Here is a 26,046-nt window from a genome sequence, read left to right on the forward strand (position 1 = left end):
AATCTCATAAAAGAACCGAAAAAGAAATCAGAAAGTCAGAATTAAGTAGGGAATCCTCAGAAAGAGCCAAGAAAGGGAATTAATCGAAATAGGTGAACGAGTTAAAGCCGAACAGTCAGACAGACAGAGAAATGCTCTTATTAAGGGTATGTATCCTCTTCTTGCCGAGGGCTTGCCGAAAGCAACCCCGGAAGCACCATGTACTTTTCCGCCGCCATTAGTTCCGATTAAGCTACGTCACAAACCGACCGCAGCTGATATTTTTCTTTCGTCCTACTTGGACGACACAGTCCCAGAATATGCAAATCCTGTTCCGCCAGCTCCTGTAAATAACGTAATTCCTGTTCCTCCAGCCACCGGGGCACCTGTTACAGTACCTGTTACGGTACCCCCGGTCCAGCCCGCAGTACAAGTACCCGCTACGTCAGTCACTCTGCCAGCCCGTACAGTACCCGTTGATGATTCTAGTTTAGGGGCCGCGGGGGGAGATCCTCCTCGTACCCCGCCCCAACACAAACGTGTGACACTACTTGAGTTACATGAACGTGCGTTACAGCATACGCCCAAACAGCAGTCCGTTGCAGATATCAGACGAGCGCTCACCGAATGCCGTTATGATCCAGTCCCAGGCGATGATAATATGGTTATATATTCATTGCGTGTAAGACGGGTGACCGAGTATTTGGACACCCTACCAAATATGAAAGAAGATCTAGACAGAATATATCGTTTCATCCGTACAGGAACAGACCCAGAAAGTATTGGCGAAGCCATGTCTCAAAGGAAAGCTGAGACTCAGCTCATGCTTTTAAAGTTTCTAATTAATTGTTTAATAAGGGAACAAGATTATCCGACTAAAGATCCGACTGAAATGAAAGTCCTGACAAGGTGGAGTGATAATATAGCCGAGGGAAGACACAGGACACTAAGTTGTATAGAGAGTATGTACAAGAAAATTCGTAAAGAAATAATAAGGTTACACGAGAAACGCAAAGTAGCACAAGTGTCCGAGAAAGAAGACGACTCTCCTACCGAAGAGGTAGAAGACGAGAATACCGCCAGAATAGCGTATGTAGGTAGATCTAGACTTCCCGACCGACATTCACGTCTAGAACACAAGAAAGTTCTCTCCCTTCCAGCACCAGAACAAGGTTCTCTTGAACAAGTATTTCAATCTACCGATCACATTCTGAAATCACGAATCGGTTATAGTGAACTTAGTACCATGCATGAACAAGAACTAGCCCAATCAGCAGTTCGATGGGCTACTGATTCTACCACTTTTCCAGATGAAATAGTGGCACAAATGTTTCTGAAACTGCCCCCAGCCGAGCAGCGACTGGTGGGTATGTATATGATCCAGCACCTCATTACACTGTATGAGGGTCATGATTCATAGAGCAGGAACCCGGAAATCACTCTGACTTCAAAACACCAACACCCTGTGAAAACCACCATCGCGTGCATTATCGACCACGACCCAGTGGAGGAACAAAACGAACGATCTCAGGTAATTAATAAACCGCCCAGAAGCCAGGGCAGCGGCCTTTGCAATCCGTGCTGGAGCCGCTTTTCGGTAAAAAGACCCTCGTTTAGTCAGGAAGTTAGGAACGTCGGGCAGAGCGACAATCCGGTTATTAGTTACAATGCGGTGCAACAATGCTGCCGCTCGCAGCACCGCCAGGGTTGAGCCCCAAATAGCGCACTGAGAGTGGTTTGTTTTCTCTCTATTTTCTAGATCAAGTCTAAAGGTCAGATCCCGAATCGAGGTTAAACAATATAAGGAATGGATCCCTCGCCAGTTTGGACGCCCCCACGAGGTGTTTGATACTATCACACTATAGTGAGTACACTAGATTTTCGTAATATGATGTGTAGTAAACCCAACATCAAACAGGGTTTTGAATATAAATGTTCTTTGATTTTTCAGCTCATCATCGTACCCAAACTAATTCACTGACAGGTAACTTTTTGAGTGTGCTCTGGACGCTGAATGAAAGTTGAGAGTCTCTCTGTCTTCCACTGACAGTTTGCTTTTTATTTTGTTTTTCCACAGATTGATTTTGTTTTGGTCCTGAAGAGAATCCTAATTAAAGCTTTAGGATTCGAAACGCGTCGACCAATTGAGGCGCTTGTGGTTAGGTGGCCTAACTTGGATTGTCTTTTACTGTGGTTAATGAAAGCAATTATCCAGCTAGATTTAATTATGATTTGAGTTTAAATAAGTCAAATTGTACATTTAATTAAGTTAAAATCTACTGTTCCATGACAAACAGTTTGAGAGAAATACCACCAACCCCCACCGCCCCAACCTCCCTTAGATATCCATGAGTGTTCAATGTTGTCCAGTGTCTATGTGTTGTGTTAATTGTCTAAATTTTTGTACAATCAATTGATTTACCATTTCCTGCGTGTAATTTTCTGTTCCTCCTCTGTATTAATTACATTGATGTACTCGAAAAATATTGCAGAATAAACACTGCAAAATACATGAATTTTTTCTAAATAAATACCTAAAAAACAGTTCAAAATAAATAAAAATAAAGAACTATGTTTTCATAAATTGGTTGGACTGAAAGAGTGGTCATTGTCGGGAGAGCAATTAGTAGCTCTTCAACTAAAAATTGTAAAAAATTGCACAGTACTGGCAAAGTGTTTTGTTTGTTACTTGAATTGGCGCAGCCTTACTGTGCCACACGCCAGACCCGGTTTGTTTCATTACTGTATGAGGGTCAGCATTCTGATCCAGGTCCGTTACACGATGTTCTGAACGAGTTACTCCAGTATAGATGGAGAGGTCTAGGTACCGATTTAATTAGTATCATTCTAGAACAGCGCCACAAATACAGAACGTTTCTGAATCCGCATTTTGTTCACGTCTCACCTCCAGAAAGTAAACCGTTTTACATAGATAGACAGCATCCGTTACGAGAAGTACACCCAGTTAGGACAGCGGGTGGTGAAATGCAACGAGTATTTGTTTACACCCCTATCACAAAGATGGAACTCTTAGAGATGAAGAAATTAATTCCCTGTCACGACAAAGACCCAGCAGGGTTCCATCGAGAATTAAAAGACATGCTCCGAATGGGAGAATACACGTATCCAGATATTATTAAAATGTTAAAGGTCCTGTTGCCCGCAGGGGTATATGAAAAACTCAAGGAAAAAGAATGGGAGGTGGGAGAGAAAAAGATTGATTGGACAGCTCTAGAAGCTGAAGATAAAATACGAGTACCAGGTACCGGTCTTGGGGACAAATGTAAAGAATTGCCCGAGTTATTAATTCAAGTTTTGCCAAGGTTACTAGCCACGAAAAAGGAAGATTGGGATGCAATCTCAGCATGTAAACAGAAACAGGATGAAGATACTAGTGATTTTTATTCTAGATTTGAAAAATGTTTTATTATTAACAGTGGTCTGAAGACAGGTAGCGAGTCATACCCTCATCTTTTTGTTACTAAACTAGTCGAGAATTCAAGTCCACAAGTTAAAAATCGAGTTTTGAAAGTCGAAAGTACCTGGCAAGCTAGTACCCCGTCACAAATGCTCCAAATGCTCCAGTATCACCAGAACAGAATCAGGGAAGAGCAAGATCACGAAAGGAGACGTATGAAAGATACGAAAATGAAAGTACTAGTTGCACAATCTGTTCCACAAGACAGTCAGAAGAGGGGTCCGAATCAAGCCAGTCATCCTGCAGCTCCCGTTAAAGGGACATGCAATTATTGTAAACAGCCAGGTCATTTTATAAACGAGTGTGCAGTTCTGAAACACAACATAGCCACTGGTAAAACTAAAGAAAGACCACGTCCGCCTAGACAAGAACAAGTTTCACAGACTTCTCAGTCACCACAGAATGCACAACAGACAGTTCCAGCACCGCAGCCTATCGCTGCAACACAGCATGTTACACAGCAGATGTACCAGTATGCCCAGTCAGAGTATCCAGAGTATCAACAGTATTCATGAAACAGCCTAGAGAGGGAGGTAGGCTTGCCTCTCATCGAGATACCTGTAGATCAAGAGGGTCCCTATGTACACAGTCAAGTATTAGGGAAAGACAGAAAGTTTTTGATTGATACAGGGGCAAGTAGGACTACTATCAGTCATGACGAGGTTCCAGGGGCTCCGCTCTCAGGCTCTAGAAATGTTTCCCTTGGATTTTCAGGAAAGCCTATTGTTAACGAGATTTCAAAGCCAGTAACTCTAGAAGTTGGTCCATTGTCCCGAACTACTGATTTGTTACTTACGAAATCATGTCCAGAAAATTTGTTAGGCATTAATACATTGAAAGAATTAGGTGCAGTAATTTGCTGCTCTCCAGAAGGAATACGTTTGTTTTTAAGAGATTTTAAAGGTCATTATGTATTACGTGATTTTGATCCAAGACTCTTGAATGTACCACAGCATTTATGGGCGCAAGGTCCAACTGATGTAGGTTTTATGCAAATCACACCCCATCGTGTGACCCTCAAGCAAGGTATAGTCTTGCCACGAATCAGACAGTACAGATTGCCACCTGAGGCTGTAGCAGCCTTATCCAAGATTATTGACGAGCTTATTGCTCAAGGAGTGGTTGTAGAAACTGACTCCAATGTATGTAATTCTCCTATCATTCCAGTCATGAAACGTACTGATCCAAATGCACCTCCAGTATATCGATTAGTGATTGACCTTCGAGAGCTTAATAAATGTATCATACCCCAGTATCCAGTAGTCCCAGATATTTCATCCTTATTGACAGCTATAGATTCCGAAGCTACATTTTTCACTGTAATAGACCTCAAGAATGCATTTTTCAGTGTCCCGATTCATCCAGACAGCCAGTACCTTTTCGTTTTTTGTTTAAATGGAAGGAGCTATAAATTTACACGAGCTCCTCAAGGTTTCACAGAAAGTCCTAGTATTTACAGTCAAGCACTTAAGAGACAACTTGACAATATTCACATGCCAACTGACACTGCCCTGCTCCAGTATGTCGATGATCTACTGATCACAGCCCGTTCTGAACGTGACTGCGAGCGTGCGTCACTTACAGTTTTGTATTTTCTAGCCGAGATGGGGCACAAGGTGTCCCCTTCGAAGCTTCAGTTCTGTGTCCAGCAAGTGATCTACTTGGGCCACTTACTGTCCAAGTGGGGTAGGCAGTTGACACCAGACCGTATCCAGTTAATAGCGAGTCTTCCACAGCCCAAGACACAGAAGGAGGTACGAGCTTTTATCGGCCTCACTTCTTACTGCAGACAATGGATTCCTCAGTATGCATTTCTAGCCAAGCCACTGATACAGTTAACGACACAGGAGGCAGCCGTATCGACTGTCCTCCCTTGGACCCAGGAACATACACTTGTTTTTAATGAATTAAAGAAAGCCTTATGCCAAGCACCTGTTCTAGCTACACCGAACTACAGTAAGCCTTTTACACTTTTTGTCACAGAACGTAATGGTACTGCATTATCTGTTCTCACACAAGATCAAGCAGGACAGTACAAGCCTTGTGCTTATTTTTCGAGCACATTAGATCCAGTAGCCCAGGCTCTGCCTGCGTGCCTCAAGTCAGTTGCAGCCACAGCTCTAGCTATCAGACAAAGTGATTCCATAGTATTAGGACATTCCCTGACAGTACAAGTTCCACATTCCGTGGAAGTTCTTTTAAACCGAACACAGACTCAGCACTTGACAATTGCACGTTTAACAGGTTATGAACTGACACTGTTCCAGCCACACATAGAAATCAGACGCTGCAACGTTTTAAATCCTGCTACACTGTTACCGTCAGTTACTTCAAGTCCCGCCACACATGACTGTGTGGAAGTCATTAACACTATGACCAAGCCAAGACAAGACCTGACACACATTGCTTTACCTAATCCCGACCTGACACTTTATGTGGACGGTTCATGTATGAGAACAAGTACAGGAGAACTAGTAGCCGCGTATGCAGTGACTACTGACACTGAAGTTATTGAAACACACCGTATTGACACCCTGTCTGCTCAAGCAGCAGAGCTAGTTGCTCTGACCCAAGCCTGTATACGTGCCAAGAACCTGAAAGTAAACATATATACAGATTCACGTTATGCATTCGGAGTTGTACACGACTTCGGAGTGCTCTGGCAGGAGAGAGGTTTCATGACTTCTCATGGAAACAAGATTCAGCATGGTCTCCTCATTCAAGCTCTGTTAGATGCAATACATTTACCGACAGCTATCGCTATTATGAAGTGCAAGGCACATACGAAAGTTACTGATATCATTTCCCAAGGTAACGATCTAGCAGATCGAACAGCCAAGCTTACAGCTCAGACACCAGACGTTCCGACACAGACATCCACTCCAGAACAGACTACTTGAATGACAGTTAAGGACCCTACACAAGATGTCATAGATATACAGTTACATGCTACTCCCGAAGAAATCAAGAAATGGTCCGAACAAGGAGGGGTCCAGACAGATCAGGGATGGGTGACGAAGGGAAAAGCCACATGGTTTCTCCCAGACTCTATGGTTCAAGTCATTATCAATACCGCACATAGTCCAGCACATCTAGGAGAAAAAGCTATGTTAGACAGTATACAGAACCTTTGGTTCAACAAACACTTACGAGCTGCAGCCAAGCAGAAAGTCCGTACTTGTATGATATGTTGCCAGTTCAATCCAGGTAAAAGTGTCCCGGTGGAACAAGGTGGATTCCAACCTCCTGACCATCCTTTTGAAGTCCTCCAGATGGATTACATTCAGATGGAGCGATGTCGAGGTTTCAAGTATGTCCTCGTAGTTGTATGCGCTTTGTCCAGGTGGACAGAGGCATATCCAGTTCCAGATTACACAGCCGCGACCACTGCCAGGCAGTTGGTTCGTGAATTCTTTCCCCGCTATGGACTCCCTAGGGTCGTGTATTCAGATAACGGCCAGCCATTCTCATCTGAGCTCATGAAACATGTTTCCCTTCTGTTAGGGTACCAGTGGAAGTTCCATTGTGTGCGCCATCCTGAAGCAGCCGGTCTCGTAGAGAGACATAATCAGACCCTGAAAATCCGTATTGCCAAGACATGTAAAGAGAAAGGTGTAGACTGGCTAGATGCCCTGCCAGTTGCTCTATTCTTCATGAGGATGGTTGCACATTCCAGATCAGGTCTGTCCCCTTATGAGGTCGTATTCGGCCGCCCCCCAAACATGTGGGGTACACCTAGACCCCGCAGTATTACAGATGTTTCCAGTAATATGTTGACAGATTACCTAGCTTCCTTGATGTCTGCCCTACACTCTTGTCGTTCACAGGTTGCCGCCGCATTCCCAGACAATACCGAAGTGAAACCGCATGAGGTCATTCCAGGCGACCTTGTCCTTGTAAGGAACTTTGATCGTTCAAGTCCGCTGGAGCCTCGTTGGAAGGAGCCGCGACTTGTCCTTCTGACCACCCGCACGGCCGTGAAGTTGGAGGGCCGCAAGGGGTGGGTCCATCCGTCCCATATCAAGAAATTCCATGGACTTTGAGAAAAAACATTTGCAAAAACATTTTCTAAGGACTGTTCCATTTCTAAAGACTGCCTGAAACCAGACACTGATCTGAATCCCGAACTGAAAGTTCCTCTGTTAGAGAAAACTCCGCAACAGGAGTATAAAGCAAAGTTGAGGTCTAGTAAAATAAGTCAGCCAGTTTAATTGTCTAAGTCCCTCTCGGGTGAAATGGTTAGACAGGTATCTGACATGTATGAGATAGACCCCCATAGTGAGAGAGTTAGTCAAAACTCTATACGATGTATCGTTTTTCTAAGTTTCTTATTGTTTCTAAGTTTGATGATTACCTGCACAAGTTATGCATTACATTTATGTTTTCCAATTTCTCATGTAAATAAGTTTTCTAATGCTACAGTAGAGCACACATTTAGTGATCTGCCTCCCCACGAGCTATCCTATCGTCTTGCTATGAGAAATAACACATTCATTAGAATGTTACACTATTCACACCAGACCAGCAATGCCACTAATTGTTGGGTGTGTGGTCGACTCCCCCCTTTCCAGACACCGAAAGGAGTTCTGCCACTCTTTCCCTATCCGTTTTCACATAATGGTTCGTGTGGAGCATGGTCCACGTTAACGTCATCTTCCAATGATATGTCCCTTCTGAATAGAACATGTTTTCCAGACAAGCAAGGTCTCCCCCATAGAACAGGGTCAGATCTAGAAAATGAAGTTTATGATTTAGGTAATTTTTTCTTCGAATTTTATGGTCCTGAATGTTCAGTCTGATACTACTCCAGATTTGCCCGCTATTTCAGTACTACCAGTCAAAGGCGAATTATGTGTCAGAAAGAATGGTTCCGCACATGTAGGACATAGTGATTGTACTACTACTGTCGAGTATAGTGACAGTGGGAAATCTATTTTCAAAGCTTCACGTCATTCTTATTTTGTGTGTGGTCAGACCGCATATGTTCGTCTGCCCCTCGATGGGGATGGAAAGTATTGTCCTTCCTAGGTATTGCAGTAATGATCATATTCAGTTGCTGCCTCTGTATACAATGTGGCCCTGCGATTTGCGGCATGTGCGCTACCTCTTGTATTCCTAGTCCTAAGTCCCGTTCCAAGACAATTCGAGACGAGCAAATGATGCTATATGAAATGATAGATGGTATCATGAATATAGATGTTTCCTGATGGAAACGTAGGGCACAAGGAGGGAATGTGGAAAAGTAAATTTTGCCATGTTGTATGTGCCTACGTGTTCCCCATCTTATGTTATATGTGCATGATCGATATGCATGTATTCCCCTCTGATCGATTAAAGACGCAATTACAGTTGTGTCCATCTCTAGTATGTCAGTTTCCAGTCCTCGTGAATACAACGAATCTTAGGCCTATGTAAAGCTACGTTGCCACGTTTTACAGTGTGCACGTTAATTCATTGAATTGTCCCCGTTTCTAGGCCTCAAAAAGGGCCCGGACTCAGATTCAGCTCCTGTCTCCTGAACCCTCTCCGAGGAGCGATACAGCCCCCACCTGTATCCCTGACCCTTCACTTACTTCATGCCTCGCAGTGCCCGGCCAGGCCTGGCTCTGCCTCCCAGTCTGCTAAAAGTATGTTATGTTTCTAGTTATCAGTCCAGCCCTCCTTCTCTGCATTCCTAAGCTACTGAATCGCATCAATAGTTTCCGTCATAGTCTAGCCTTTATGTCTCCATGTAAGAGAAATACTGTATTAATATTCATAGAATATTCCTCGCACACACACTACATGTAGAATAATGCATGCACCAGTCTTAATGTCTGTTAGCCTTTACCCTGATAACTTTTGGATTCTATCAGCATGTTCTCTAAACGCCAGATACTAGATAGGTTTTAGGTACATGTCACTCTGACACTCCAGACTTTTAGTCTCCTCTTCTAGCACAGAAGTCATAGCCCCCCAGTTCTCCCTAGTAACACGTCATTGTCAGTTTGCGCGCACCACTAGGTTAGAGGTCCCAGCTGCTCAGGTAGCCCCCTCCATGTTTCCGCCCCTTTTATGACATATTCTGTTACGTTTGCATCACATGTCTATGTATACGCCCTGTACACGCCTTCTTGTTACATCATGTTGCCCTTATCTTTCGCGACTGCTACAAACCCCGCCTACTGCTACGCCTACTGTATTGAATGCAATGTATTTTGTTTAACTATATATACTAATGTTCTGTTATTAAAAGTTATGCGCATCATTCCCAGATCCGGCCCGACAGCTGCCGGGCCCTGCCATCCTATCCCTGTACAGGCTGTCCTGTTCCTGTCCTTTATGCTTGATTAAAGCCTGTCAACTTCAGCTACCTCGTATCTTGACTCTTATTTATTGAGCTACCTGTTTATTAATTATAGTCAAAAATAGATCCGGTAATTAATTATTTATTTACCACAACCTTCTCCTCCCTCCGCAAGTCGTTGTTCCGACTTGCGGAGTAATGGTATGCGGAATTATAATGCGGTTGTTGTAACAACCGCGTTATATTTCCCTGTGGGGAAAAAGTTTTTTACCACAGAACAACATTCAAAACAGCTCTCAACCTATACCACCAACTATTGCAAAAGGTGAAAAGAAGAGCCCTGGTTTACCGCATCGAAGCTCTAACCACAGCAAGGAACTCCGCAACATCGCGGAGAGTTCCCCAGCCCTGCAGCCCCTGAAAATGTCATCACCCTTCACAGGAACTCTGCTACTCCCTAGCTGACTTCTTTCATGACAAGTCCCCAACCCACCAACATACTCAACCACCTCACCTCCAAGAACATGAAACAAAACCACCTGCTCACCACCTGGGACCAGCTCACCAAGCAAGACACCACAACCATCATGAACTCCATCCACTCAGGAGCACCCAAGGAACCTTGCCCCCACCACATCTTCAACCTCGAAACCAAGACTATCAGCAGGGAGCTCACTGCCATCCTCAATGCATCAATCAACACGGCCACTTTGCCAGAAGAATGGAAATACGCAGAAGTCAAGCCCTTGCTCAGGAAGCCATCCGCCGACCTCAACCAACCCAAGTACTACAGCCCCATCTCACTGCTACCCCTATCTGCCAAAGTCCTCGAGAAGGCCATCAACTGCCAAATCAGAGAAAACCCCTGGTGAACAACAAACAGCTGGACACCTCCCAATCTGGATGCCACACCAACCACAGTACTGAAACTGCCTTGATTGCAGTCACATATGACATCAGATCACTCCTCGACCACTGAAAAACAGCAACACTGATCTTCTTCGACCTCTCGGCAGAATGATACACAGTATGACACCATACCCTGATCAAATGGCTTCACATCAGAATCCATGGAGATGTCCTCAAGTGGATCGCCTCCTTCCTCACTGGAAGAACCCAGAGAATCTGCCTTCCTCCCTTCACCTCAGAAACCAGGAACACCATCTGCTGCGTCCTTCAAGGTTCATCCCTCAGCCCTACCCTGTTCAACACCTACATGACTCCCTTGACCAACGTCGTCAGAACGCATGAACTGAGCATCATATCCTATGCCGACGATTCCCAGCTCATCCTCTCTCTATCAGAAGACCCCTCTGTCATACTGACCAATTTCCGCAGGTGCATGACGAACATCACTGACTGGATGAGAGACAACTCCCTACAACTCAACACAGACAAGGCAGAAATGGTGATCTTCTGGAACAATGCCTCCCCATGGAAGGATGCCTGGTTGCCTCCCGAACTAGGACCCTCACCAACCGACCACTCCAACCGACCATGCCTGCAAACTCGGCGTCATCCTGTACAGTGAGCTCACCATGAAAAGACAGATCAACGCAGTATTATCTACCTGCTTCCTCACCCTTTGCAAGCTCCGCAAGATTTTCAAGTGGCTCCCCATCGACACCAGATGTACTGTCACACAAGCCCAGGTCACCAGCCGACTGGACTATAGCAAAACACTCTACGTCGGAATTGCCTCACAGACTCATCCTCGACCTCCCCAAATGGACCCACATCAATCACCAGCTCAAGGAACTCCACTGGCTCCCTACTTCGAAGAGATGCCAGTTAAAGATGCTGATCCACACCTTCAAAGCCCTCCACAACCAGGGACCAGCGTACATCAACCACCAACTGAACTTCCCCCTTCCCTACAGACACCTGCGCTCCACCTCCCTCTGCCTCGCCAACACCACCAGCATCCGCTGCAGCAACAATGAAGGACCTTCCTTCTCCTACCTCGCTGCGAAGTCCTGGAACGACCTCCCACTTCACCTATGGACCTCACACTCTCTGCTGGAATTAAGAAAAATACTGAAGACCTGACTACTCAACTGAGCCTCCAGCTGCAGCTCCTCAAGCACCTGGATAACCTCTCGGTGATTAGCCGTGCTATACAAATCCAATTTGATTGATTGAAGGAAAGCCATCAAATAAGAAGCAAGCAAGTCAATCTGACAAACAAACCCAACGAATGGGGGCCATAAGCCTATGTACTGTACACGCTACACACCCTGTCTCAATCTCTAACACACTTTCTCTCTCAGATTACCTCACTCGCATATTCACTCACACACTGCCTCAAAGCATACATTCTTGTCCATTTACAAATTCCTTTCAACCACTCACGTGACTTGTGTCTCTTTTCACACAGACACCCTTAGCATAGGGTTGGTCAGGGAACGGGAGGGCTGTACCTGCCCACAGGGGAGACCCTCACTTCCGAAGAGCCCACAGTTTTGAGCACTTTATCCTGCAGGTGGAGAAGGCGGGTGAGCGGTGCTCCTTCGATTGAGTGCCTTTAGGCACTGTCTATCTCTGGGCCTATCTGTGCCTACCCCTGACCCAGTCAAGCACAGGCAGGGTATAATGAATACAATTTGTTTTTCTAAACAAAAACTACATCTGTTCATTTTCGGATTGTTTGAACCCTCCTTGAACCTTCTCTGGAAAAATTTAGGATTTGTAATCTTCTCTGCTCTCTTCAAGATTGTCCCAATATGGCGGAAGGATTTACTTAGAACTGACACACAACTCTAATTTTAAATATCTCCAAATGGTTTCAAAAGGTGTGTAAAATTATCGAAAAATGAGAAGTGTCAGAGACGTTTTATGGCACTGTCACTGCCACTGTCCCCACTTTCCAAAGTCCCCCTGAAAATGTGAACTTTCTCTCTATCACACACCTGTCTAGGTTTCAATCTCAACCTTTAACATACTATTCAATGTCGTGTGGCATCATGGTGCTTGAATTATCGGGAAATGAGTAATAAAATACAAAATAGTACCGAAAAGGGGTGTCTAAAGTATGTATTGCCCAGGGCCCCAAAATTACTTAAGATAACACTCAGAAGTGTGCGTGGTTAAAAAAAAAACTGCACTGAATTCCTTGACAAGGGTGCACTTTATTTGTATTTTTTCAAGTGTACACAATTCCCAAGTGAATGCAAACAGCCAGGACGTGTCCCATGGAGATAAACCTCGGTGTGAGGGGTTATTGCTAGGTTTTTTAATCCAACTGCTACAAAAACTCCTGCGAGCTTTCTTTAGCCAGGCGTGGGGGGCTGCTGACAGAGCCCACCTGTTCCACTTCCATCGATCGAGAATGGACAGCACGAGCGCCTGGCCGCCGACAGGAGGGGGCGAGCGCCAACCTGAGGGGTCTCTGCTGAAAATGGGGCGGGGCAAATAGCCCCGGAATTTAGTTATCTGTCAGGGAACGGATCTAAAATGGCTGCCCTGCTTATGCGTAAGGGAAAGAGCCGAACGAAGCCCCCAAGAACCCCAGTCTGTTTGGGAATGGGCAGACTGTATGGGCCTGGGGAGCACATCTGTTTGGAAAGAGTGAATGGGCCTGTTGAGCAAATCTGCCTAGACAGGCTGAATGGGCCTGGGGACCACATCTGTTTGGAAAGAGTGAATGGGCCTGTTGAGCACATCTGTCTAGACAGGCTGAATGGGCCTGGGGGCCAAATCTGTTTGGAAAGAGTGGATGGGCCTGTTGGGCACATCTGTCTAGACAGGCTGAACGGGCCTGGGGACCACATCTGCCTGGACAGGCTTGAATGGGTCTGGGGTCCACAGCTGCCTTGACAGACTGAATGGGCCGGATAAACACATCTGCATGAGCACTGGCACACTGTGTGGGCAGTAGCACTTACCTTGAGGAAATGGGCAAACTGGATCAACCTGTGGGCCCTTATCTGGAGGGAGATATGAAGCGTACAACTGCCTGAGGCTCGTGATAGTAAGGCAGTGGACAGACTTTCTGGGCCTAAATACGAGTAACATGACATAACATATTAGGTCATAGCTACACAGAAATGGACAGATGAGAGGGGGCATAGTTTTTATCTGTAATACATGGGGGGTGGTGTCCTAGCTAGAAGGGAATGGGCAGACGCAATGGCCGTAGGGTCTTTGTCAACACTGCAAGGGGCAGAACGGACGGGTAGGTTTAGGTATCCAAGGAAAAGGCAGACCTAATGGGTGTGGTGTTCTTATCTAGAGTGAAATAGAGTGGATGGCAAGAGGTCCCTTCCTGCAGTGGAATAGCCACACTGGATGGGACAGGCGTCCTTTTCTGCGGTAAAATGGGTAGATTGGAGGCCTAAAAGTGCAATGGGCAGGAAGCTTGTGGATCAAAAGTAGGCAGAAAATGGTTGAATGCATGGGACGAAGTGACCTTTCTGCAAAAAAGGTGAGAAGGGTCTCCATGCGCTCCGGTTATAACCTCAATTACTTGATTTTAAACCTGGATCTCTGCCTAGTGAGTTTCCGCAGTTATTTTACATGCACCGCCCCACAAAGGACCTGGCACGAATCCGCACGTGGCCCGTGCTCAGCGCGTGGCCGTGAAGACACGTCCCTGGGACGGTGCGCGACACGTGACTTCTCACCGAGGCTAATCCGGGTCTCTGCCTCTTTTACGCCCGGCTATAAATACCCTCACACCTTCTGCGCGCGCGGCGGCGGCGCGGGCTCGGTGACGCCACCCAGAATAGAGCGTGAAAGATCACCTCAAAGGTTAGGCTGTGAAGAAGGTTGGGTGACGCGAAAGGGCACAAACAGGCCCAGGTGCTTGCGCGAGGCACCGTTATGTCCCCACTGCCAAATATTCTTGCTTTTTAATTTTTCTAATGTTTCTTTCTCATTATAAAGTGTTCTCTGGATCCCTGCGGCTGCTCCAGAACCAAGGCAGAGAATGTTTTAAACAATGAGCAATTAAGAAGTCAAGTGTGCAAATTAGTTATATTTTAGGGGACATGTCTTGCGAAGCGAGATAATAAAAATACCAAATGAGTAGACGAGTTTCGTTCTATATTCTGATTACATTTATTTTTTTATTTTCTAGATGTAAAAAATAAAGGAAGGTCACCGGCTTTGGAATCTGTGATGAACTGTGAGGTCATCACAGTATACAAAACTGCTTCAGCATCGACATAACGGCCTGCTTATCACCCCTGCCTCTAACGTGCCTGCTTAGCTCCCAAGCACGCCTGCCAAAATCCGACTGTTCCGCGCCCTACAATAACAGCTGACGGACAGGATTAATGCGAGACATGACAGGGCCTGACAGCCACCAGGGAAGGAGTGGTACCATGTTATCTGGTGTAACACACGGAACAGTTTTTCAACAACTCTTTGAGTAAGCCCAATGTCTGACTTTTCTTCTGCTCTTACACTTGGTAGAATGCCAACATTGTTAGACCTGGCACCTTTTGGCGTGATTTCACCTGTCATTTTGCATCTGCCGCCTGATTTTTGACTGTATGATGGACTTCATTTTTGCTGGTTTTATAACTCTGGACACTTTACCACTGCTGTCCGGTGCTGAAGTGCAAGTGCTCCCTATGTAAAAGGTAACTGGTTTGTCCATGATTGGCATATTTAATTTACAAAAAATCCCTAGTAAAGTGCATTATACGTGCCCAGGGCCTGTACATTGAATGCTAATAGTGGACCTGCAGCACTGATTGTGCCACCCACACAAGTAGCCCTGTAAACATGTCTCAGGCCTGCCACTGCAGAGTCAGTGTGTGCAGTTTTAAACTGCCATTTCGACAAGGCAAGTGCACCAACTTGCCAGGCCCAAACCCTCCCTTTTATTACATGTAAGTCACTCCTTAGGTAGGCCCAAGGCAGCCCCATGGGCAGGGTGCAGTGTATTTAAAAGGTAGGACATGTATTGGTGTGTTTTACATCAGGGCTGGGCAGAGCCCGCGGAGTTGCACTCTGCGGAATTCTGCGGAGTCACCATAAAACTCTGCTGAATTCCACTAAGTTCTGCCCATGGGTAGAGTATACAGTGATGCTTGGCCAGTGTCATGGGAACAGCCAAGGGAGGCTGACCCAGCATTGTGAAGTGAATGGTGATACCCTGATGTGTCGTCAGTTAGACCTTACAGAATACTAAAAGGCGTTCCCTTCCAGCACGGTTTTGTTTCATTAAAACATTACGTGCCTGGCCAGTGTCCTGTTAGGGCAGGGCTGAAGGTGACATATGTGGGCATTGTGCTGGCTGCATCAGAGCTATGAGTGCCAGGCACATGTTCACTTGGGTTTGTGAAATATACATGTTTTGGCTGTACTTTTAAGCAGTTTCCACTTTCCCTAGGGCTCACCTGGCCTCGTAGTATGGGCTCGGCCTCTATCTCGAATTCTCAATTCCGTAACCAACAGGAGTCATCTTGGTAAAGCTCTCACCCCTCCTCGTTCATCCATGCTGCGCCCTGCCCACAACAATGCAGATAGGACACAGGCACACACGCAAAGCTTTCCTATTGGCTAGGTGTGTGTGTCTCGTCCGTCTTACTCACCAACTTCAACCATCTACTCTCATGAACTCTGATTTGTTTTTTGTTTTCAGGTGCTAGGAGCTAATTGGTCAGAGTGAACTCTTATAGAGCCAATAACATTCAATACTCCTCTTCGTTAGGGATAGGTGGAGAGTTTGAAGTTTCCATTGTACTTTGAGCCAATCAGTAGTAGCCGGTTCACATTCCCATCCCCCACTCAGTCAGGGGCCAGACCCTTCTCACACGCAGCTACACTGTGAGTGGCCAGAGCGGATTGGCATGTAACTAAAGTAGCAGTGGGGAATAAGGGTGGCAGGCCAGTCTGCAACTTAACACAAATACATATGGATTTTATGTGCACTATAACTATTGATTAAGCAAATCAAACATGTGCCGTTCCATAGTGGCTCTTGGGTCCCTCCTCCCCATTGAATGAGCAGTGCATGCATGCCTGTCAGCAGAGGGAAGTAACTCTTCACCACCGCCAAATCTCGTGCCGGACTGGATGAGCGAAAGCGACTCCAACACATTCCCACTTTGCAAGGTTACTACAGGCTACATGTATTTCCAGTCAGTGGTGTTACGTGCAACAGAAAAAAATATTGGAAATTTATCGGTCCTGTTTGACTGAGTGGCCTCCTTCATTCCAGAAGTGAACGTCGTGCCGGTGCGCACGCACGCATTCTCTTTAATGCTGACTTTAATAGGGCTGAACGGCAGGCGGCAGCGCCCTGGTAAACTCCGCTCCTCTGTAGGACGGCAGAACTTTTTTGTCACTATTACAATGTCATAAGGTGGCAGCAACTCACTGAGACTTGGTGGAATCAGAAGAATGTTTACTACATACAGAGTAAATATATATTGAACTACATATGAAATGTATATTACACCGTTGTAATCGCCACCGTGTAGTTATAGATAGGTCAGTGTTTCCATAGGAAAAGCATTTTTTGTTTCGTTATTCACGTATTGACTGACGAATCTGCACAGAACTTTCCAAAAAAGGTTCATCAACCTCAGCTCTTTCATGTAAAGTTTTGCCCTAATCCATCAAATGCTGGCCACAAAAAGGTGGTCCCAAAATGTTGATTTCTCATGCTACTTTCCATAAGAAGCTTGGCTCTATGATACAGAAAAACAGCGGACTAGAATTACACCAAATATGGCAAAAAGTGAGAGCTTTACTCAGAAAGCATGGATTTTGAAATTTGGTGTAAATCCATTCAGCCATTTTCAAGAAAATAGAGTTTAAAAAGAGGCTTGGGTTGGGCATAAAGATGTTAACTTTTAGAAAAATTAGGTATATTGCAACGGTAGTCTTGCAGGAGTTTCAGAGTACCGAATAATGGGAACTTCTGATTGGCCAAGGGAGCATTTTATCCTGTCCGCAATTTCGATACTACAGTACCGTCCCAGGTACCGCAGTAATGAGCAATTTGATTGGTTGAGTATAGCTAAGAAGAAATTGTTGTGGCCGCCATTGTAGGACTCAGGGTCCTTAAAATGTTTTTAAAAAGAGTTTATGGGTGCAGGGTAGGGATATGGGGACCCTCAAGGCTTGTGGGAGGGAACCCAGAGGAACCTTCAAGGGATAAAAAATAAAAAATAAACATTTGAGGCCATGGGTACCGCAGCACTCTCATAGGAACCAACGGGCCCTCCTGTGGGGTACCAGAGTACTCCAACGTGAGCTGCTGCAGGAGCTTCCCCCCATGTTTCAGCAGTACCGTCCATGCTTCCCAAAAGAAGGCTGCAGGGGTACTGTGGTACAGTGCAATTGAAGCTTGTGTAGTGAGTATCAGGATATAATTGTACATTAAAAAATGACTACAAAAGGAGCCTTGATGGAGGGTTGGGAGAGCAGCTGAGGGACATGCACAGTAGCTGCTGGGCACTGCTGGGTAGTTTGTATCAGAACCTTGCCAGAAGATAGGCCCTGGGCCAAACCGCACTGCTGTGCACGGGCAAAGGCTACGTACAGCGAGAAAAGTTGGGTGGCCATTGGTGGATTGGGTGTGAGATCTGGGAACAACCCCATCTCCGCATTACTGGAGGCCATGCCCTGCCGCCAAACCATCAAGCTGTGCAGATGAAGGTTGTGCACAGCGGAGGCGTTGCCCAACCCGCGGGCGATTTGAGCGCAGGTCTGGGCAGGATGCCATGGGCAATGGGAGCATTGGTTGAAAGTTACTCCTGGAGGTTGGACGTATGAATAGTTTGATTTCGATCATCCCCAAAAAATCACTAAAAGAACAAAGGTTAAGGTGACACTCTGGTTAAGTGTTGAAATGAGACAAAAAGTAAAAACTAACACAAAAAAACCCCACCGAAATTCACAACTTATGATTTGCAAAACTAACTGTAATTTGCACCCCACAATGCACTGCTTATGACTTCACAATTTACATCACACGTGACTTTTTAAATGACATCATTGATGACATCACCGATCACATCATTGATGGCATCATCCAGTAATTGTGACAGTGTCCTATAAGGTTTGTGGACCTAATTCAACACGCAAAACCATTTTCTGAATGTCACCAATCATGTGATAATATGCAAAACCTTTGACCACATGCTGGACACGTTGTCCAGTCACTCACATTTGGTAGATGCTACCCTCTGGTTACTGGTATTCACCCACCTCACAAACAAAATGCCTCTATAGACTTTAATGGGGTCACTACTGACGTAAAGACTTTAGATAACTCGTGAATTTAAGTCAGAGAGGCTGACAGGTATGCATTTGCCACCAAAAAGATACCTTCTGCCAAGCCAATGGACAACCCTGCGCAGTTTGGTAAAATACTCTATAAACATTCCAGAGATATGCTCAATGGCATACAACTTTAGAGCCATACTTAAACCACAGTGGGAGATAAAACACCTCTAAGTGGACACTTCTACATTCTTCATACTTCAAAAATCTGCAGTGCCTCCAGATCTTCAGTGAAGTACTGGAAATAAACAGCCAAACCTCCTAAATGTCCTTGTTACATAGAATCTGTCTATAACACTGTATTACAAATATTCAATACAGGCAAGTGCCCAGACATCCACTGGTGATTAATAGATTGTCAACAGAAGATTTAGACGTACTTACAGATTTGTTTGTAGCAGACGTTGGCTTCAAGTTACAAGTGACTTCGGCACATATCTCAGCAACCCCCATCAGGTGCTCTCAGCCTCTACCTTGTTTAACATGGAGTACGACTTGCACCCCAAACATCAGCACAATCACACGTACCTCCAAGGTTTAACCCCTTTGCCGCGGGGCTAATTCACGGTGCTTGTGACGAGCTCAGCTCATCATGCAGCACGGTGGCGCTGTGTTGAAGACGAGCTGAGCTCGTCATGACTCCGCCCGTTTGAATGGAACGCCCAGCACAGCAGGGGAATTATCCCCGCGTGGGCGTTCCTCAGAGGTCATGACAAGCTCAGCTAGTCATCAGCACAGCGCAACCGCGCCTCATGACGAGCAGAGCTCGTCATGAGCATGCAAAAGGTTAATCTATTTCCATGCTATGTACACATATGTGTATTCACTGTAACCCTAGGCAGTATATGACTATGGTGTTATTAATGATGTCATCAGTGATGTAATCAATAATGTCATTTGAGATGTCATTAGTGATGTCATCAACAACGTAATTTAAACATCAGGACTGCAAAGAAGCGCTCCCTACCTCGCTTCTCGCCAGTGAAGGGCACCAGGTCTTCGCGCTCCTCGGTCTCCAGGGCCTCCTTCTCCAAGTGCTGCATTAGCGAGTCTCGATCCAGGGGTCCCGTCGGAGTCTTCTTGGTCTGATCTCTTTGCCGCATACCAGCCGGGAGGAGGATGTTCTGGAATAAGAACAATACTGAATCTATAAGAACATACCTCTGCCCTGGGGTGAGTATGGTGTGTGCCCTGAGTACACAAGTACAGCACTGAAGCAGCACGGGCAACAGCAGCACACGATTCAGGCATACACAGAGACCAGGCTACAGAAGTGGAAAAGCAGTGCAAGGTTTATTCACAGAGAGCAGGCAAAGGATGGACAATAGCAGCACACGCTTCATTCTACAGAAGAACAGATATGGTACTGGACACAGTCGAAGTGCAAGAAACAGACAGAACACACTTCATACATGTATACAGAACATGTACAACACTAGCACTGCAAGCTTCATTTATCGAATGAGATTATGTGCAGTACACGCAACACTAATGCATCCCCCAGAGATCAATGGACAGCAGGAGTGTATGTGATGTGGCCTAACGGCCAGAGCTGCAGACTTTGGAGCTGGGGAACCAGGTTCGAGTCTCTGCGTTGGATCAACATCCTGCGATTCTGGGCAAATCACTTAATCTCCCCATGTCTACTGAAAAATGAATGTGTCCTTGTGTAACGTACCTGGTGCTCATGTAAAGCGCTCCAATACCTTCGGGTCGAGTTGTCGCTATATAAAACTGCAAAAATATATATATTGCAATGTTCATTTATAGAGCAGATGAAGCACTGGTGACATCAGTACCAGCTTCATGCATACAGATGACATGTGCAGCACTGGACCGATGCAGTGCAAGCTTCATTCACAGAGTAAGAACTTCTGCCGCACCAGGCAGATAAAGTGAAGTTTCCTTCGCAGAGAAAGAACAGAAGCTGCACCAACGATCAATGCACGTCTCACGGAAATCGACAGAAGCAGAGCAAGCTTCATCTATACAGAGCTGCCGGGGAATGAACAGCAGCAGCGCAAGCTTCATTCACAGATGAAGAACAAGTGCACCACTGGCAACATCTGTGCAAGCTTCATTCTTATGGAGAAAAAGTAAGGCAATGGACAGCAGCCGAGCTAGCAGCCTGCATAAAGAAGCAGCAGTGCAAGCTTCCTTCATTCAGAGTGAACAAGTACAGCACTGGACCAAAGCAGTGCAAGCTTCATCTATACAGAGATGCTGGGGAACGAACAGCAGCAGTGCAAGCTTCCTTCATTCAGAGTGAACAAGTACAGCACTGGACCAAAGCAGTGCAAGCTTCATCTATACAGAGATGCTGGGGAACGAACAGCAGCAGTGCAAGCTTCCTTCATTCAGAGTGAACAAGTACAGCACTGGACCAAAGCAGTGCAAGCTTCATCTATACAGAGATGCTGGGGACGAACAGCAGCAGTGCAAGCTTCCTTCATTCAGAGTGAACAAGTACAGCACTGGACCAAAGCAGTGCAAGCTTCATCTATACAGAGATGCTGGGGACGAACAGCAGCAGTGCAAGCTTCCTTCATTCAGAGTGAACAAGTACAGCACTGGACCAAAGCAGTGCAAGCTTCATCTATACAGAGATGCTGGGGAACGAACAGCAGCACTGCAAGCGTCCTTCATTCAGAGTGAACAAGTACAGCACTGGACCAAAGCAGTGCAAGCTTCATCTATACAGAGATGCTGGGGACGAACAGCAGCAGTGCAAGCTTCCTTCATTCAGAGTGAACAAGTACAGCACTGGACCAAAGCAGTGCAAGCTTCATCTATACAGAGATGCTGGGGACGAACAGCAGCAGTGCAAGCTTCCTTCATTCAGAGTGAACAAGTACAGCACTGGACCAAAGCAGTGCAAGCTTCATCTATACAGAGATGCTGGGGAACGAACAGCAGCACTGCAAGCGTCCTTCATTCAGAAAGAAAACGTGCAGCACTGGCAACATCAGAGCATGATTGATTCATAATCCGTGCAAGTTTCATTGCTAGAGGTCATTGGTACAGCACTGATAACAAGCATTGGCAAAGTCAGACGGTCTAGCTTTGCCGTCCTTTAGTTGCTGCTATTGCTTTTTGTCGATGTTCTGCAGCTTTGTCAAATATCAAAATGCTTTTCATCAATGCTGTCCAGCACTGGCAAAAAAAGAGAAAATAAGCTCATCATTCTGCATCGACTTTGTGATGGCATATGTTTTCATTTGTGTTCCTATGCATGTGCGTGCCTACAGAACGGCACTATTTTCTTTGTACTTTAGTAAATAATCTAGTATGTTTAATACCACATGGATCCAAAAATGAAGAAAAATATTGAATTTGAGCTCAAGCACTTTATAGTAGAGTGGCCTGACAGGAAATGGCATCTGCAAGGCCCTTCCCAAAAATAAATAAATGACCACAAGTAGTAGGCGAGCTTGTTGGGGGTAAGAATAACAGGATGAAGTGGAGAAAATGGAGGTGCACAAAAGCGTTTTATCCACAGTGAAGAGGTCCGGAAGCAACCAGTAGCTGCCATAAACTCCCCAAAAAATGACAGGTTCCGCCAGGGGAGGGGAGCTTCAGATTAGCAGTTTGGAGGGGCAGGTGTGCGTATTTGGGGAGGCAGGTGGAGCCGCACACCTTGAGAAAGAGCAAGGAAACACATGCACTCTCATGGAGTAATTAACGAAAACAAAAAAACTGTTCCCTAAATGCGAGCAGTGGAAGAATACAAGACAGCCAATCAAAAAGAGTCGATAATCCAGGGGAGGGACAAACACAAGAAGAGCGAGGCAAACCAATGAATAAGAAGCAAGCGAGAGTGACATCAAAGACAGCCAATATAAGCAATGGGCAGGTTCTAAGCCCATGGTACACTTATGTTATGGTCCAAAAAGCCTTCGCCTTGAGACAGGTGTGAGAAGTTGGCCTTGTATATGATGTTCACTATTCTAGTGAGCACCTTGCACCAGTCCAAACAACCCTTATGGTGATGGTTGTAAGTCAACCTTATAGACCAGCTATCCTAGTGGTAGCATGGACAAAAGCAGTCAGGCTAAACTCAAGAGGGCATGTGAAGCCAGCTGTTTTACCATATGCAAACCTTTTAATACCAAATGAAAGGTCACCACAGGTTATATATTCAAAATATATATGTATTTATTTCTAAATAGATCCCCCTAACTCTTTATGAGCATAGGAGCACAAACGTATAAAAAGTAACTTAATATAACATACAAAAGTTGCACAAATATGGATAGGCCCTGGTGGCCCGTTAAACCATATACTAAAATAGTGGTATAAGTACCACGTCACGAACAATGGTAAGGCCTAGGGCCTTGGGAATCGCTGGGGCTACACTGGACTAACAGCAGTTAGGACGTAGGAGGCCCACAGGATGCGGGTGCAGTGTCTAAATGCACACGCGTGCACTAATAGAAGTCAATGGGTGCGTAAAGTTAGAAAGTTGCAGATTTGGAAGTCTTCCGACTAGACTAGAACTTAACCACTTAAAACTAGGACACTAGGGATGTAAATCTCTACAGGAGCACCGCAATACTCGCGTTACTTCACCCACAGGAAGCGGGTGCATAGGTGTCAAAGTGTGTCGGGTTTCGTCGTGGAGTTCTATGGAGCCTTGGAGAAAAGATGCTGCAGGCGACCAGGAGAGAAGAGTTCGGTTGGATCCAAGGGTGGATCGAAGATGTAGAGTACCTGAAAGCAGAGGGGACAGAGTCTGGGTCACTAGCCAGTGACCAGGAAGGAACCAGGCAATGTCGGGTGGCGATCAGGTGGTGTCGTGAAGCTTGTCTCCGCTGCCACGTGGACCAGGAGGTGTCGACGATGACCAGGCGCTGGGCACGGACTGTCCCACAAAGGCTCTCGCTGTTGGCGGTGTCGGATCTCGATTCGGAGTCAACAGGCCTTGGCAAATGCAACCCACGCAGGAATCGAAGATGGCTTCTCGATCAGACCAGCAAGGTCTGATGGGCTGCTCCTTTTCAGGGGAGCAAGGGCCAGTCTGGAGCAACCAGAGCAGCGTTGAAAATTTGAAGGTTCGTCGTCACAGAGGCCACTAGCCAACGGGCAAGTGACCGGACAGACGTGTCGAGCAGGAAAATGCAAAAGGGCCCCACGCAGCACTCGGTGAGTGTGGAGAGGTGATCTTCGGTGCAATTGATGCTCGGGGTTGGGGCTTCTCAGTCCCCAATGCACAGCTTCGAGGGTGCCTCAGGAGCTGCAGAGAAAGCACTTTGCTGGCTTTCCAAGATGGCCGGTCCCACGGCTCTCATCGCCTCCACAGGTCTCAGCTTTGCTGTGGCTGTGGATCGGGCTGTTGGATGTCTGGAAGTCCGGTTCTTGTCGGTCTCTGTTGTTAGAGTTCCGGCGGGAGCAACAACAAAGCAAACCGTTGAGCGCTTGATGGTGCCTGCTTGCACAGGGTGGTCACTCCTTGACCACAAGGGAGATTCTTCAGTCTTCTACGTCGAGTTGGATATCAAAGGGTCCAGAGTTTCGTATCAGAGTTTCAGTCAGGATTATTTACAGTCTTGGGACACAGCTCCTACCTTTATTCCAAATCAATGGGCTGGATTACCTCCTAGCCAGAGTAGGGTCTCCTATGGGTGGGACCCAGGAAGGGGGTGGTTACACCCCTTTCCCTTTGTCCAGTTTCGCGCCAGAGCTGGGCCTGGAGTGCCCCAACACCCGTTTGAACTGGACTATGCATGGGACACCTTGTGTGCCCCAGGCAGTGTCTCGTTTCATTCAGCCCTCCCTGCCCCAATCCACTATCTCCTGTCTGGGGTGGTGCTAGCACCTCCCTGTGACAGGAAACCTATTTTCCAAGCCTTCCTCGCTGGAAGCACTCCCAGCAGCAGGAGGTCAGACTTGTGTCTGTGGCAGCAGCATCCATTTTGTGATGCTGAGGCTCTGGTTAACTTTAACCGGGTTTAAGGAAAGTAACATGTCTTCTCCCTCTAGAAGGGTGGAATGCTACCCCCATCGCCAGAACTGACGAGGGGGTAGTATTCCAAAGCGTATGACACCTTACACCACGTTTTGATAAAGCCAAACCAAAGTTAGCAATAACCGCGAGGATTATAATGCACTTAAGAGTATATGGTATGGCAATATCCTAGAACAGCTATAAGGACATGGTTCCGAAAGCTGCAGACAGACTCAGCTCATGCTAGAGCACCATCTCACATAAAACCAAGCACTCTGCCTCCAGGATTGTTAAGGCCTGCCATAGGAGTGACTTATAGGTGCATATGTGTCTAGATTATAAGGTTAGATATAGGAATACTATACCTAAGCAAGGGGTGATTACACAACCTTGCCCCAGCTGAGTGATCAGCCAGTTGTGTCAGTTTGGATGGCCAGCCAGGGGTGGCAAAAGATATGCTGCAGCCCCTGGTAGGCCTTGGGTGCACCTATGCCCTGGGTACCTATAGTACACTGTACAGGGACTCATAAGAGTGACCCAAATCCCAATTGGTGATGTACTTAAAGTACATAGTGTGAAATTTAGAGAGAGAACAGCAGGGCTGTGGGTCTGATTAGCAGGCCCACAGCCACATTAAGTCGAGAACCAGTGAAGCAAAAAGCAAAAAAAATGGGGTGACCATAGGAAAGCAGACCCTACACTCCTACAACAGGTAGGCCTGCCTGCGGTGCCAATGACAGTACCAAACCAGCTACTAACAGCACACCCTACAAGAGTAACAATCCAGACTATTCCAGGCCCCCTAAGCAATAAGATTAGCAAGAGCAGCAGGTAATAGTCCTTTTTAACGTATATTGAATTAGTAAACAAGTATTGTTGAGATCACTCTAAATCAGACAAACAGAACACCATGTGGCAGACTGTGGTAAGTGCCAGTGTTGCTGATTAAGTGCCGGTGCCAAGCACCGGAAACCACCAGCTCAAATTAAGCACTGAACAGAGGACAGGCACAACAATAACTGCAGTGCGAGCAGTATGCGGACACAGAGTAACATTTCAGCATTGCCTAACAGCCTCAGTTTAAAGTTCATTCATGAGACAGAAGAGGCACAGCAC

The 26,046-nt window shown here is 46.1% G+C and overlaps 1 protein-coding gene across 1 annotated transcript in view; it reads right to left on the bottom strand.

The window, feature by feature from the left end:
• TMOD4 (tropomodulin 4) overlaps positions 1 to 26,046 on the bottom strand; it is a 124,736-nt gene that overhangs the window by 81,222 nt on the left and 17,468 nt on the right. The window contains exon 3 of the mRNA XM_078669206.1: positions 19,954 to 20,110. Within this exon, the coding sequence (XP_078525332.1) occupies positions 19,954 to 20,110 (157 nt within the window). The remainder of the gene's footprint in view (positions 1 to 19,953; positions 20,111 to 26,046) is intronic.

The sequence above is a fragment of the Lissotriton helveticus genome, chromosome 12 (genome assembly GCF_964261635.1).
Source record: "Lissotriton helveticus chromosome 12, aLisHel1.1, whole genome shotgun sequence".
Classification (NCBI taxonomy): Eukaryota; Metazoa; Chordata; class Amphibia; order Caudata; family Salamandridae; genus Lissotriton; species Lissotriton helveticus.